We start from the raw sequence: 16,538 nt of genomic DNA on the forward strand, positions 1-16,538 counted from the left end.
AGAGACCCTGACCCTGACTCAGGTCTGTACTCTGGTGTGTCCTGGTCTAGGTAAGCTGAACCTAGTGGACCTGGCAGGCTCGGAGAGAATCGGTAAGTCGGGGGCGGAGGGCAGTCGGCTCAGAGAGGCTCAGTGCATCAACAAATCCCTGTCGGCGCTTGGTGATGTTATTAACGCGCTGCGGAGCAAACACTCCCACGTCCCGTTCAGAAACTCCCGCCTCACCTACCTGCTGCAGGACTCACTGAGTGGGGACAGCAAGACCCTCATGATGGTGCAGGTGAAACCAGGACCAGGTTTAAAGGACCAGACTGCTGTTTCCCAAAGGTTTAGATCTGAAAGTGTCTCATCTTTGTGTCTTCAGGTCTCTCCGTTGCCCAGCAACATGAGTGAGTCTGTGTGTTCGCTGAAGTTCGCTCAGCGTGTTCGCAGCGTCGAGCTGAGCTCCTCGTCCAGGAGACACGAGAACTCGTCCACCTCGTCCTCGCCAACCCATGACAGCGTCGAGGTAACAAACGGTCATAGGGTTTGGTTATTTCCTGGTTTATATCATGTTATTTTTAGTGTTTATACTCAGGAAAATAAGAAAATAATATGATTTTACAGTAAAAGAGAAAATACATTTAGATTTTTGAAACAATAAACTATAATTGTACTTGGAAAACTTTTCAGATTAAAGCCCCAAAGAATTGAGTTTGACCTTTGACCTCTCCTCAGCTGGACTCTCCCCCGGTGACCCCGGTCCCTCTCCCCATCTCTCGGGCCAGCAGCGCCGGCTCCACCCTCTCCTCCGCCTCCAGAACCCCCAGCAGCTCCCGCAGGAGGTCGCAGTCCCAACTCTCCACAGGTACATATCAATCAATACACAATATATACAGGAACAAGGATTTTATTAGAAACAGGTTTTAACATTTCTTTGATATTTGATCATATATCAGTTCTTCCTGTTTTCTGATCTGCTCCTTCTCCTCCTCGTGTTTAACTTTCATCCTGATAAATTCATCATCATGTTATTCTCCACAGCAGAGTTCGTCATCACACTCTCCTCTCTCCTGACAATGTTTCCTCTGTTTTTATCAGCTGAGGCTTTTATTGTGAAATATCTGCAGCAAGTTTAGGCTTTTATTGATAGGTAGGGTTGCAGCTACTAATACTAATACTAATTATTCTACACAATTCATCAGTCAAATTGTTAACGAGCTGCGACCAACCATTATTTATATTATTGAGCAGTCTGATAGTTATTTTCCTTGATTTATCGATTATTTGCTTCATCTATAAAATTTCCTGCAGCTCGAGGCGACGTCCAAACAGAAAACCAGGAATTTTTTAATTGAAAAAGTTATTTAAACAATTAATTGTTAATCTGAAGTGTTGCCACTTTATTTTCAATCAACTAATCAATGACGTTTTTATTTTCCTTCTCAGCAACAACTTATTAAATAGTTTTAATTCCTGCTGAATATTTTTGAAAGATTCGATGAAAGACCTGTTGTGTGCCTGAAACCAGTTTATTTCCGTGTCTTTGTACGTGTTTCAGAAGACTTTTAGGAAACTGGAACCAGAAAATATTTCATATCTTTACTTTAAAAATGAGTAAATGATTAACTGATTATAAAATAAATATAATATATTATGTAGCTGAAGAACAACTTTCAAACTAAAAGTCTAAAAACTCGTGATATAAACTTGCGTTCATCAGCAGCCTTCACTTTTCTGGAGGCGGACAAAAGGCATTGTGGGAAATGTAGGAACTGAGCAGGAACTGAGATAAAAGTGGGTGAGGTGAGAAGAGTAAATAATAATAATAATAATGATAAATAACTCCTGAACATCACAGGTCTGAACTGTAACAGTGATGGAGGATTTTCCCAGCATCACCTGCTGTCAGTCTGCTCTTCCTCTTCCTCTGTGTCCTCATTCTGTGGTCTGATTGGTTGGTTTACAGACAGACAGGTAGACAGAGCCAGCCCATTGGTGGGGGACGGTGGGCAGGTAGGTGGGGGTGTATGCTGATTGGTGGATAGCTTGGCATGGAAGCGTTCGGCATGGCATGGTCCCCCTCCCCCCTCTCCTCCTCCCCCCATCTAACACTCCCTACCTCTAACCACAGAGCTCCACCAGCTTCTGTCTGTGCGCCTGCAGAGCCGTGAGCAGGGCCCACCGAGCACACAGGCCTCCTGTGTGCAGCGAACTGTGCTGTTTGTGTCGTCTGTTTGAACTCAGCATCTGTGGAGAAACAAGTTCAAGTCACAAGGAAAATAAAGGAAAACAGTCTGACATGTTAGGAATACTTCACTGGACTTTTGTTTCGTCTCTGTGTGTCCAGAGCAGAGAGAGCTCTAGTTTATCTTATTTTAGCATAAACAGTTGTTAGCCTAGCTCCGTCAAAAGAGAAAAAATCACCCTTAATGATTACAGAAAGAAAAGCAAAGTCATTCCAAGATTTTTTTACATTGGATTTAAAGGACAAGTGTGGTATTTTGAACCTCAGCTTTATTTTCCCATATTTTGTTCATGTCAAAGTTCTTGTTTTTGTCACTGACAGGCTCAGATTGTTATGTGTCTGACAGCAATATGAATAGGATTCCTACAGAGAAAGAACTGTTTATTAAAGAGCAAGATCATTTTTGTTTAACTAGAAACATCGCTATATATCACTACCAGACTGCGTTAACAAAAACAGAAATTTTGCCAAGCAGAACATTGAGTTACCCTATGGGAGTTACTAATTACTTCTGCCTCAATCTGTTAGTTAGTTTGTGTTATTGTATGTTACTTTTACTTCAGGAAAGGATCTGAACAATATCATTAACAAACAAACTGATGGAGGCAGAAGTAATTATTAACTCTCCTGGGGTAACTCCCGGTTCTGCTTGATAAAATTGCTGTTTTTGTCCATGGAGTCTGGTGGTGATATATAGTAATGTTTCTGGTTAAAGAAAAGGTCAATTGAATTAGTAGTGTTAGTGAGTAAATGTGCCAATACAAAGACGGTTTTTGTTGTGAATTTAGCTGCAGAAGCATTTGAGGCAGTTATGGACTGTGTAAAGCTTTAAAGAGAGCTGGGCTAAACACACAGAGATTAAACTGATATAAACGCAGTGATTTAATCATAGTCAGGAATCTGTGACACCTGAAACGTAACAACAAACCATCTGTGAGTGTGTGTGTCTCACTTTAACATCCTGTTCTAACCAGATTTATAGATTTAATCCATTAACGTCTTCCTTGTGGCTTCAGAGTGGTGGTGTTGTGAGTGAGTTGGTGTTGGTGTGGATGAATCCTGTACCCCTTCTCCCTGTCCTTCCTTGTCTCTGCTGCTCTGTGGCCTGGCTGGGCATCCGTGCTGATGATCTGAGGATTGTGGGATTGTTTACTCCATGTCTACACTGATAAATCTGAAAACACTGTTGGTATCTGTGTTAATAGAATAAGAGGGACACTTCGTGTGGGTATGCCGTGAGTTGTGTTTTTTGTTGTTTTGTTTTTTAGAGCAAAGGTTTTCAGCAGTGGATCATTGTTTGTCATCAGTGTATAGAAAGTGAATTGTCAGTAAAGCCTGGCACACACTAAAAGCTTTTTAAAATCTTAACCGATTTAGAAAATGTGAGAGACCACACACATGACGACAAATAATGTCAGATCTCACAGTTTTGTTCTTATAATGTGTGATGTGTGACAAGAAGACCAACACAGCACACCACACACTAACAGATTCACCACCAACAACCAGAGTCTGGACTCTGTAGAGTAGACAAACATGTTTGTTGTGCTTTCGTCTTCAGTCATCTTGCTTCCTGATTGGCCACTGTTCCGTTCCACATGACAAATCACGGAGTGTGTTCTCATCTTTCCTCTGTTTTATCCCCACACAGGATTTCTGATCATAAATACTGAACATTTAATATTTATCAAGGTGGATTTACCGATCGTCTTTGGAGCAGATCAGGGCAGGGTAAAATCACTCTGAACACATTTCACCCAACAGGAAAATCTGATAAAATAATCTTTAGAACCATCAGATGATCAGACCTTTATTGACTTTCATCGAGAGGGGGTACTGCCCGAGTATCTTTTAGTGTGTACCCTGCTTAGATGAACTAAATGCTCAGTGATAGATTTTCTTAAATTAGTGGAACAGACAGTAGTCCAGACTTCATGATTTTGGCTCTTTATCTGAACATGAAGGAGGATTTAACCTCAGTTAACGTTTGGTTTTTTGGTTTTAGAGAACATGTGCAGAAACAGAGTGGAGTATCAGGTCACTTCCTAATGAAGTAAAACTTTGTGTCTGCAAGGCCAGCGTGTTAGAGAAACAAACATGTTTTCACATTTATTCTGAGTAGTGTGGACATGGTTATACTCAGCGATGTGTCACATGACCTCTGACTGATGTTGTTGGTTTTCTCCGCAGGACGACTGAAGCTGACGGCCTGAGGGACCCAGAGACGCCGATGCTGTGGGACGTCCGGGTCTGATCGCAGGGTGTCGGCCAACACCCTGAGGATTTTACCTGATGGGACATCACATCCATCCTGTCCTTGCTGGATTTATTAAACCCCCGTCTGAGCGGGACAAAGGAGCAAAGACTTTTGGCAACTTTACAGGGTGGAACAATCTGAAATATCCACTGACTCATGTCTCTTTCAGTGGAGAACATGGCCAAATGTTTAGATTTCTTCTTGCTGTGATGGACATTTAAAGACTTTTACAGACTCTGATGAAAAACCACTGAAACTCCTAAAAGTCCTCGAGCTCCTCCCATCTGGACCGAACTGAAATTCTCACTAACTCATCCTCCCAGAAATCAGTATACGCTTTCCAATCACAGTATTTTATTGTTTCTTTGTAAAGTTGCACTTTAAATTTCTAGATTATTTTCTAACCCACAGTTCCAGATGTGGCTGATTTATAATATATGCATAATATGGTTCTATATTTATGTTTGACATGCTTTAATCTTGTTTTTTGTTTCATTAAGATGTTTTTTTTTTTTTTTTTTTTTTTTTTTTGCAGGCTACGTGAAAATTTTGAGGTTAATCTTAAGATTTTGAGGTGAAAATGAAGATTTCTGGTTTAAATCTCAAATTATTTTATCTCAGAAAACTGAGATTGATCTAATTTTATCACGTCTTGAATCCTCTTCTGTAGTTCGGAGGCTGACTTTGTGTCCTCGTAGTCCTCCTTCATCCAATCAGGGTACTCCACTGATGCTGAGCTGTCCAATAGGACGTGAGCAATACAAGGAAATCGTCACGTGTACATGATTGTTGTTTTTCGATCTTCTGCTGTTCCTGTGGATGTTTTTTTTTCTCTCTCATGCAGAGCGGACGAATCTTCGTCTTCCTTCAGCTCATTTAAGTCAAAACAAAAAAAAAAAAAAACACTCAAATCTTCTTCACTTTCCTCGACTGTTTCTTCTCAGTGTGATCCTGCTCTTGTCTCGTCACCTCTGTAGAAAACAAACCTAGGGAACCACAGGTGACCTTTGACCTCAGACTGAACAGATCTGTAGCCGTTTGAGCTGGTGCTGAGGTTGATGCGAAGCAGGAGGATGTAAACTGTTAGTCGTAGTTGTAGTAAACAGGAATGCTTAGAAACGCGATGAGCTGCTGTGTGTTGTTGACCTGATGATCAACATGTCTGCTTGCTTTGTCTCCACTGTAGATTTCTACAGTTTGTTTTTTGTTTTGTTTTTTTGTATTCCCTTTTTAATAAACACTCCAAAACAAACATGAGCTTGACTCACTGTGAAATATTTGAAGGAGCAGGTCTTGGTTTTTGTAAATGTGCTTATTTGTTGGGTGAGAGATGTGAGACGTTACGCTACCACAGGGCTGGAGTCAGGATGTGTTTCTTTCTTAGCTTGGCGCAAACATGGCAAATGGGGAAATATTTAAAGCTCTTTGATTAACTTGTATCAGGAACAATTTCTTGTTGAGCCTTGTCCACATATCTTGTGACCGCATGTTAATATATGAGCTTTAAAGATGCTGGCTAGTGGATTGTATGACCTTACACAAAACCCAGGCTTTATTCTGCCACCAAGAAGTCTAGACTATAGACTGTAAATGGTCCAGACCGAAAGATAGAAAGAGCGCATGTGCGAGAAGACGCTCCCGAGCTAACTGCTGCTGTTTCTCTCATATTTGAGCTCACACTCTTTTAACATAATCGTCACTCGAAATATGTTTCAATATTTGTAGCAAAAACAACCAAAGAGGGCTGAGATTCCAAAAGCCGCAGGTTTCTGAAAAGTCAGAAAACATGGCCGCCGATCGTTTTTCCAACCGTTTAGATGGCTGCGTTTCCATGAGGAACCGCGGTGAGCTACAATAGGCGGTAAAATGGCTGTTTTCAAGGAGGACAGGCGATCACAGTTACACAGGGGTGACGAGGTTTGCGTCATTTCGTTGATGCATTTGTTATACGGAAGTGCGCGTGGTTTCATCTAAACGTGGCAGGAGAAACAAAAGACGCCGCCTAGCTGTTAAAACTTTTCCAACGAAGAGTCTGCTGAATCCCACCGTCCTTGATTTCATCACCGCAACCGAATTATACACCTTCAGTCTCTCCGACCTGTAGTCTGGTCCCAACCTGTGGGGGGCAGCAGAGTGCCGCGAGGCATCCGGTCCTGCCGGAAACTGATAGGTAGAGGAAGACGATATCCGCCATGTTAGTTCTGCTCGCCTCAGATGGGGTGTGAGCAGAAAAGTTTGCAGTTTGTAAACAGTTTGGTTGTATTTCGAAGTAACATCAGGAGAGAAGATATTTTCATCTTGAATATTCGCTGTGGGATTGTTTGTGAGGATATTTGAGGTGAAAGTCGCTGTGACACGCAGCAGTTTTCTGGATTTAATCAACGAACTTTCTCCATTGTGCTAACCTGGTGAGTTATCTGCTTATTTAGCACCGTATTCACTGAAATGCCACATTAGCCGTTCATGTATCTTATATTTCTGAATAGCGAATGTAATTTCAACCAGTTTGATCTTCTCCGGTAAATGTGAAAATTGGTAGCGTAGTCCAAGCAGGTGTGTTTAGATTTGGATTGTGTTTTTTGGCTCAAAGTTTGTCTTGTTGCCTCAGTTGTGGTCAGCTGTAAATGTTTTCCGGTATCTTTAGTTTTTATCACCTCAGTTTGGCGGTTTGATTAAAACGTTAGACTTGTTTTGTCGTCCAATATGGCTGCCTGTATCCAGAATTCCGGGGATGTAAAACTACTGGACACGTGTTTTGAATAGCCACATGCTAATATGTGACGTCCAGCCGAGTCACGTGACCAAATACGCGTGAATATCCCTATCGGAACAGCGGAAACAAAACCATTTTCACAAACATTTGTTTTGTGTCCTATACGTGTATATATATATATATATATATAAGATGATTCTGGTATTTTGAACCTGGGTGTAACTGATTGATCAGGACAAAAAAATTATCGAATGGGTGCAGTATTGATGAAGAACCGCCAACAGCTGTTGAAATGTAAACGAACAGGGCATTTGTCCGCCTGAATTTAAGTCCACTTAAGTGCTTGTTTATGCCACTGACATGCTCGGATTGTTATTTTCTGGTATTTTCGGGTTATTGTTTAACCAGAAACATTGCTTTATGTTACTATCCAGACTCCACTGACAAAAACGGGAACTTTATCGAGTAGAAGACGGGGAGTTGCTGCCTCGATCAGTTAGTTGTTGTGTGGTGCTTAAACTTCCGTAAATGAAAGCCACACAGTAACACAAACAAGCGAACAGATTGAGGCAGTAGTATTCCAGCAGCTCCTGTGTCTGGTCCAGAGTCCAGAGTGAAATTATCACAGTCTTGGTAATACATTTTTTAGGTCACACGATATTACATTATTCTCTTTCCACTGGACATTTTGGCTGTTTATGTTTTATTCTAACACGCGATGCCGGTCAAAACGTGACGTTAACTCTTGATTTGCTGCTCCACGTGTTGTACATTTTTGTGAGGAGAGGTATTTAAACAAACAGTTTTTTTTTTTCATGTTATTCTGCCATAAACCCGAGTGTTGAGCAGTCGCATTGTGTTTATAGTGTTAACTGGTTGTGTTGGACCCTTGTAGCCAAAATGCATAGCTTCAAAGCATACCTCAATGATAAGGAAGTTTCAGAGTTAACAGAGTCACAGTCAGTAAACATCCCTATCTAAAAGAGGCAGGATCTCAAACAACAGACTAATTAATGTATTTAACCTCTGAGGCAGAATAAAAGTTATGGCAACAAAAACGGAGTCACAGGTGAAAATATGTTCTGTAGTACACCTGCCTGAGCAGGTGCATTACATTTAATCCTTGTGTGTCTCTGTCAGGTGTAGTCAGATTTTCATCATATGAGTTGGGTTGGTGTAAAAAGCTGTAGGTTTGCCACCAAATCTGACAGTAAAAAATGTTTTGTTTTGTAATATCTGTAATTTTCCTTTTTCTACAAGAACACACATAGTGAGCACAAACACTCGGACTTTAACACTCCTTTTTATTTGTGCAGAGTTTCAGAGCATTCTGCACAAGCACCCCCGCCTTCACAGCTTGTTCAGGAAGCTGCACACACAGGGAGAGTGTCTGAAGTTCTGGGTTGGCTCTTCAGGATTCATGACCTCCAGGTCGGTTGGTTTCACTTCTTAATGCCTGATAGAGATCATGTAGTGGATCATCTTTGGTTAAATGTGCAGTGTGTAAAATGTAGGTGGGTCTGTTGGCAGAAATAGAATAAATTATTCTCCCTTGTTGTCATATTTTCATCAGCGTATAATCACCTGAGGCAAAGAATCACTGTGTTTTGTTATTTTAGAATGAACCTTTCATATTCACCCAGGGAGTGAATACTCTTCCAGAGTTCACCATGTTTGTACTGTAGCATGATTTGTGCAAAACTGGTGCACATATGTGAGTCAGATTGGGCAGCAACTTAAATTTGTCAGAGCTACAGAAATGCTTGGGGTTCATTCAGCAACCTCACAGCTAAATACTATGAAAGTGTACAAACTGCACCTTTAAGCTCTTGTCTATAAATGCATAGTTTTGCGTGGCTGTACTGATGAGCATCTCACTGCAGGAACAAGATGATGTCCATGTCAGACGAGCTGCTGTCCTGTTCTCTCCCTGTCAACCTGCATGAGGATGACCGCAGCTCTCTGAAGACCTGGATGTGAGTTAACGTGTTGTTTACAACTTAAGTTACACTTACAATGGAAGACAGTTTATCTGTTATTACAGTGACAGTTATTACAATGCAGGAAGACATTTATCTGTTTTATTAAGTGACACTCTCTCATGCCGCCTAGATCAGGTCTATTAGAGTTGTAATTTTTGCTAGGTTAATGGTTTTTGGTTAGATATCTGAAATAAGGTCGGTGGTTTGAACACATCCATCTCAGCTGAAAGAATGGGTTTTCCCCACCATTATATGCCTCAGGTGCAGCAGCCATTTTAGGCACAACCAAGGCAAACTAATGTGAAGTCATCACTGAGAGCAAAAGATCCAGTGGTTGTAGTTTGTCCCCATTTTGTCTCCTCTACGTATTCTTGTATGCATATATGACAATAATAATAATAATAATAATCATCATCATCATCCAAAAAGATGTTAAAATGTAATCTTTTACATTGAAGAATGTAAAGTTTTCATGGAGGAGCACACTTAAACCCCCGACTGTATTTGATCACATAAGGTTTCCACAAACTATGGTAAAAGCCTGTGTACAGCTGTAGGAACATTATATATTAACCATATAAAATTAAAGAAGATGGAGTTAATTACAGGACTGTGGACTGACTAAGCATCAAAATGTGGAACAGGTTTCTCAGTGTCACATGACACACTCCAACATTAGCACAGATCAAATAAGTAAATACTAAATAACTGGTCAGGATGATCCATATGTGTTGAGAATCGGTTTTACTTTATAAATTGAACTTGTTTTTCATGCCATTTGTTCCAAACTTTATGGTGAAAAAGGATTAAGTTCCCAATAATGTTAAATACTAGGAATGTTGCTCACAGACCTGTTGTTGTTGTAAGGGCTGTAGACTTTGTTTCCACTGTATTTCATTTAGATGAATATAGAACTACAACAAAATAATCAGAATTTCCCTGTTAATGTGACGTGATATAAAACTCACTGTATAAACGTCAGTCCACAGTTTAGCTGCAGTGTTAAAATGACAACAGTTGTCGTTTGATACATGTGAACATAATTTCCACCTCTGATGTTCATCAGTTTTTTTATTTGTCAGATTGATTGAGAGAAGTGACATTAATGGATATTTAATTATATTTGTGGCTCTTGACATTCTCCTGATGGGTCTCTGATGGTTTGTTGTAGCAGTCTGAAACATGTTCTCCTCTCTTATCTGTTGCAGCCTCATGATCCAGACACTGATGACACTCAGACCCCACAGTCAGCTCCAGTTCACATGATGTCCCTCTGCTGAGACAGGACTGTGCTTCAAGGTAATGTAGTTATTAAAGTCACCACATTGGCTGATATATATGTATATGTATGTATGTATGTATGTGTGTATATATATATATATATATATATATATACATATACATATTTTTTTTTTTTTTTTTGCACTGATTTATGGTCTGTATCTAAGTAACTCTAAAGATCTGGTTAACACCAGAGTTTACTGTAGACTTATTGTTCAGTAAATGTATTTAATTAAAGTAGTCAGCATGACTGAAATTCTTGAGCGATGTTTGATGTGCAGGAGTTGTGCTAAATGCTAATATGCTAAGTTGAGCACAGTCACGGCCAAACACTCAGTGACTCTATTGACAAAATGTTGGAGGCAAAATCAAACACTTACATTATATAAGTTTGTATTGAAGGAGGTTAACTCAGGTATTTTTAAAATCCTCGTCTTTATTGTCCCATGTGTTTGTGTGTAAATGACAGGACAAAAGTCAACTGTAAACAGCTGCTAATGTCATCAAAGTACGTCCACTAAAGTTCTTGTTGCCACTGACGGGTTCAGATTGTTATTCTAAGTGTCTGACAGCATTATAGACAGATCCTTTTTCTTTAACCAGAAACATTTTTACTAGACAGGACACAGGAGCTGCTGGAATATCACAGACTCCAGTGTCTCTTTTGTACATATAAACCTAACATGATGCAGCGTTTGGTTTTGCCTCTGCTGTTTCAACAGTGAGAGACTCACTGAGTGTGCAGTCATGTGCGTTTGTCATTCTGTGTGTGCTGACGTAGATTCTTTAATGTCTTTTCACGTATTAGACCACAGATGTTAAGTCAATGAGCAAAACATTTCATGGTAATACTGGATTTGTTTGTTTTGTGGTCTCTGTGTTATGGTGACTTAATAAAGAAACGTTGCATATGGGTCTTTTGTGTTAACTTGTTTTATTGATTTCACAATGTGTTGAGTCAGCACTTAGAAGTCACTTCACATCCTGCAGCCACCCGTCTACCCTCCTGCCCTCTGTATCACTTACCCTTTGAGGGTTGTGGGGCATTATTAAAGGCTCAGGGCCAGTTGTACAAAAGTGAAGTCTGATAGGCTATAAGTAATGTTCAGATTTGCAAAATGCGTGCGGAAATATGGAATAACGGGGCCCGAAAAGTTCGAGAAGTGGGGACCGTAACGTCGGGGCGAGACACTGGGGTGTCAGAAGAGCTGTGGACAAAATGTTAATTTGTAAAGCTCTTCTGACACCCCAGTGTCTCGCCCCGACGTTACGGTCCCCACTTCTCGAACTTTTCGGGCCCCGTTATTCCATATTTCCGCACGCATTTTGCAAATCTGATATTTCACGCTGATGCTGCAGACCCACCACAAACCTCTGCTCTGCTGATTTGTCTAATTGGGAACCTCTAAACTGATAATCTCAAGGACCAAGGTACACCTGTGAGGTCCCTCAGAGACTCCTGATGAACACTGGGAGAGGGCAGAGCTGAGCAGCTGTATCTGATGAGCCATCAGATCCAGGTCTGCAGGGTTCAGCAGGAGTCTGTCTCTCAGACCAGGATCAGCTGAGGAACACTGCCCTCTGCCACCAATCATCAGGACTCTGAGGATTTCAGTGGTGAACCTGTGTTCCTCTGGATAGAGTATGTGGAGGATACAAAAACCAATCGGTGGCAGCCTTCCTCTCCTCGGTGACCTCCTCATCTGCTCCTGTGGCCTGTTGAACAGTTTAAAGACAGAAAAAAGACATTTACCATCTTTGTCCTACAATTGTAGCCTCAACAATTTCTCTCAATTCAGACAACACAAACCACAATTTGACATTTTTATTGTCTGATGTTTTATGTTTATCTACATTGAAGTTATTTCATTTATACAACATTTTTATTGTGACTCTAAACTTGATCAGAGGTTCTACTTTGGATGCAATAAAAACATCTTTACAGACTGAAAATCTCCAAATACTTTTTTATACAGGTGGACAGAACAAAAACGTGCTACATGTTGTTCAGTTACTTTACTCTTAAATAACATGTGTAGGTGACTCAGATGTCAATAATACATGAAACTAGGAGTAAAACTCCAGCATCAGACTGTGGCTCCACAGACACTGATTCTTTATTGTAAAAAGATCTGTAATCTGATTATCTCGAGACAGATACGACCAATCACCTGCTGCCAACCACAGCCAAAATCAAATGCAAAGCAGTGGACATCAAATAAACACAGGAAATGGACGATTTTAACTGTCTGAAAATCAGAACTGAATCTGCTGTCAAACATCTTTTAAGAGTAATTTATGGGACACTTTTTGTCTGTCATCTACAGGGCGCAGGGGTTTATTAAGACTGGTCTAACATTTCATGACCTGTAACTGTAAAATAGAACATTGCTTAATTAAAACAGTGTTTACCTTCACTGTCTTGTTCCTTGAGAAAATGCAGAGGACCCAGCAGAAGAAGTGACATCATCCTCTGTGTGGAGCTCTGGGCAAAGAAATCAAAAACACAATTAGTTAATGGAGCAGCTTCTGCTTGTTGACAGCTCCAAAGTTACATTAAGTAAGTAATTATTAAGTTTAAACACTTTGTTACAGGGTCCCCTCTACCCCTGGTCACCACTTCTGTTACTGTGAATAGCAAAGAACAAGATGAACTGAAAACATTAAAGATGAAACATTCGTTTCCACAGTTTAAACAAGGTCAGAGTATTCTTTACCCTAAACCCTAAAAATAACACAAGTTCAAACATTCAGCCTTGTTATTATGACCTTTTTAACACAGACACAGAAAAACAATTAATGGTATTGACACTTACGTCATCATGAAGCCGTGTTGTGCTCAGTCAGTTCCATGATGCCACTCCAGGAACCTCATCAGATCCTCATCGAGCCCAGTGAGGATGAACCTTTAAGGTCAAATTCTCCAGTCTTATCGACAGGAGGTGGAGGGGAGACAGAAGTTAAAACCTAATCCTTTAAACTCGCTCCTCTAACTGGATATTTTTGAATGAGTAGAGCAAATAAACAACCACACGCACTTTACCTTCTGTTCAGAGAACAAAGCTGATTTATCTTCAACAAACTGTTCCTCCTGAAACATCTGGAAGTTTCCAGCCCACGTCCCAGATGTCAGTGGAAACTCTTCTAATGTCGTCTTCACTCAGGATGATGAGGAGCAGCGAGATGAAGCTGTGTCACAAACAAAAACAAAGAACACAAAGCAACTTTAACATTTATGTACTTTCACTGTATAAACACCTCACAACAGTCACGGATAACAAACTAAAATTTGATCTTAATTCTGAGGCGTCTGTTAGAACAGACAGCAACATTTGTTTTATGTACGTCTTTGGAAAACTGAGTGTTGATGTTTTTTCTCTTGTACATGTGATTGTGGAGCCAAGTGTCTGACCTGTGATAATGACATAACTGAACTGACTCACATGATTCTGATTCTGTTTATCCTGTCACAGCCTCGCTAGTCAACTCACTGTGTGAACAGTAATAACACTAAAGGTTGACACTGTTATTATTGTTTGCTGCTGCAGCTGAGACTGACTGCAGAGCAGAGAGACAGAGACCAGTGACAGCTCCACTGAACTGAGAACACTATGAAAATGTTATTACATAAATCTGATTAGTGAAGATGGAGATAGAAAATTACATCATTACATCCACTGAACCTCTTATTGTGATTTTCAAAATCAAATTCAAAATAACGTTTCATATGTTTTAAAAATTAATCAAATAACAAAGAAACCATTTCACTGTTACAGAATTATATACACATATAGAAAAATCATTACCTTTATCACTAAAAGCGAGTTCTCTGGTTGAGTCAAACCAGTGTCTGCAGAGGAGTGGAGGTGTGATCAGGTGATTCAGGTCACGTGATGCTCCAAACCCAGACTGTAAACAATAAATATCACATTCAATAAACTGGATTATCAACCTGTGCATCCATCTCATACTTCTCTTAGCTTTCATCTCAACTTTATGGAGAGAAAAATATATACAAGGAAAACTTCAAACAGTCTAATGTACTAAAACATGACAGAGCTCCAAAGGTAGAAAGTCTGTGCAATGAAACTAAGATCATTTGTTAAACAGTTTTCACTGTCAACACTTTAAAGTTTTCTATTCTCCCTTCGACACTTTATCATGAAACCCAGTTTATAGACAACAACTCTAAATATTGACATTTATAACATCATATGAATCCTGAGAACCAGTAAAGGACTGTGCTCTTAAATGATCAGATACCACATCAATCACTGAACTCTGTACCCCAACCTACTGATGAAACCCCCTTAGCTTTCACGAAGCTGGAGATCTATCAAAAATATCCACAATTTTACACGAGAGGCCAGAGATGCAGTTAGATGGTTAACAATGGCTGGTTAGTGATCAGTGAGTGTCTAATGCTGACTGATAAAACATAATTTAACACCTGTCTGTAAACACAGCCACATTTGTCTCACCCCTCAGTCAACAGCAACAACATCAAACACAGCAACTCGACCACAAAGTTCCTCTAAATCCATTACAATGATTGTAAATATTACTGACTGTTTAATGGCTGTTCACCGAAATCAAACAGCTCGTAAACTCAGACACATCCTCACACGGCTAACTCAAGTGGTAAATGTTTGTTAGCTGAGTTAGCTTGTTGGCCACAGTGGTCAGGACTCTGGATAATGCTAGCGAGGCTTTTACAACTCTTAATCTACTTTGTTTTAATCTGCTCTACATAAGCTCCACAGCGTTAAGAGACGAAGATGACAGTTTATTAGTTTAAGTTTGGACGTGACACAGAAGCCGGAGCACCTCAGCTAACGTCGCATTAGCAGCTAATGTAGCATCTGTAGTTAATGGTGAACTAAAGACAAACATTTGGTCAAACGTTGCAGTCCGGAGAACAACACAAGTTAAAATTATTAAAACGAGTTCTACCTTTTGTAGCTGGTCTCTGTTTGTAACCAATTTTACTCACCTTAAAAACAGACTCCAAACGATGTGAACATTTCCTCAACCGCCATTTCTCCATGATGGCGGAGTTTAAATCCCCGCTCCCACAGACTCCTTCACTGTCAAGTTGACAAGTGATTTAGTCGGACATGAATTCCGTTGTCAGCCAATAAGTCAGTATCATCAAAACAGCTTCAGCAATCTTCTTTCCCGCTGACATGGAGTAAAATGTTCAGGTAATAAACTGTCATGGTGACTGAAGCTAAGCTAACCCAGGCTAGCTAATTAGCTAAAACTCCCGGTAACGACACATATTGACATAACATCGATCTTTCAGCGGCTGTTAAAGCAGGAGGAAATCCCACCGCTGACACTAATGTAGCCGAGAGTTATTAGCTGCTCCTGTACTTAGTAAATCTATAACGATGGAGATGTTTGTAGCAGAAGCCGCGAGGCAGGTGCCGCGTATGAAGGGTGTGTGTCAGGTGCAGGCCGCTGCGAGGATTCTATAGGTCCGTAGAAAACCATGTGACCAATGATAAGTCGCAGGTGTGTTCGAGAGCGACTTCACCTGACTTTAGGTCAAAATGTCAGACATGGAAAACCTGCTAGAGCAACACATTTTAAATTCTTGCAGTTTAACAAATGTACTGTGAATATCTGCAAACATTTAAACAAAATACATTTAAATAATGGTAATTAATCAAAATACAATTATGACTAGTAACATTGGGAGTTTTACCTGTAAGAATTCTACTGCAGATATTCATGATGTTGACTTTGAATAGGAAGAATTATGCTGTTGAGCTCTGAAATATTCTTTTAGACCAGGGAGAATTAAATTACTGATATCTGCAATAATATAAATATTAAAATGGTCTCTTACACTTTTTCAGAATTTTTAGATCCCACATCAACTTCGACTGATGAGAGATGCTGGTGCAGATCTAATGTGATCACAGAAAGGAATGGTTTGCCATATGAACAGCTTTAACCAGATCCTCTCCTCCTCACCTCCTCCTTCCTCCAAGTTTGGAACAAATCAGTTCAGAACTTTCTGTGTAAACCTGCTGACAAACAAACAAACAAACAAACAAACAGGCAGACAGA

General features: G+C 40.1%; 1 protein-coding gene and 2 long non-coding RNA genes across 8 annotated transcripts in view; 2 read left to right on the forward strand and 1 right to left on the reverse strand.

Moving 5' to 3' along the window:
* The window catches only part of kifc3 (kinesin family member C3), a 42,437-nt gene extending 36,696 nt beyond the window's left edge, over positions 1 to 5,741 (forward strand). For 4 of the 6 annotated variants that reach the window (XM_051075983.1, XM_051075977.1, XM_051075986.1 and 1 more), the window contains 5 exons: positions 51 to 280; positions 365 to 508; positions 718 to 847; positions 1,841 to 1,995; positions 4,418 to 5,741. In XM_051075983.1, coding sequence (XP_050931940.1) covers positions 51 to 280; positions 365 to 508; positions 718 to 847; positions 1,841 to 1,995; positions 4,418 to 4,426 — 668 coding nt within the window. In that variant the 3' untranslated portion in view covers positions 4,427 to 5,741. The remainder of the gene's footprint in view (positions 1 to 50; positions 281 to 364; positions 509 to 717; positions 848 to 1,840; positions 1,996 to 4,417) is intronic. The other 2 variants (XM_018692813.2, XM_018692814.2) reach the window with 2 other exon arrangements.
* A 908-nt stretch (positions 5,742 to 6,649) lies between these two features.
* LOC108894229 (uncharacterized) lies at positions 6,650 to 11,374 on the forward strand. The gene is made up of 4 exons (XR_001962785.2): positions 6,650 to 6,892; positions 8,514 to 8,628; positions 9,081 to 9,173; positions 10,388 to 11,374. It is a non-coding gene; the product is annotated as an uncharacterized LOC108894229 (long non-coding RNA).
* A 407-nt stretch (positions 11,375 to 11,781) lies between these two features.
* Positions 11,782 to 15,922, reverse strand: LOC108894230 (uncharacterized). Its single transcript, XR_001962786.1, has 6 exons — positions 15,454 to 15,922; positions 14,267 to 14,369; positions 13,504 to 13,649; positions 13,277 to 13,388; positions 12,873 to 12,945; positions 11,782 to 12,176 (listed from the first exon to the last, which is right to left on the reverse strand). It is a non-coding gene; the product is annotated as an uncharacterized LOC108894230 (long non-coding RNA).
* Positions 15,923 to 16,538: the final 616 nt, after the last annotated feature.

Source organism: Lates calcarifer, linkage group LG2, assembly GCF_001640805.2.
Source record: "Lates calcarifer isolate ASB-BC8 linkage group LG2, TLL_Latcal_v3, whole genome shotgun sequence".
NCBI classification, from domain to species: Eukaryota; Metazoa; Chordata; class Actinopteri; family Centropomidae; genus Lates; species Lates calcarifer.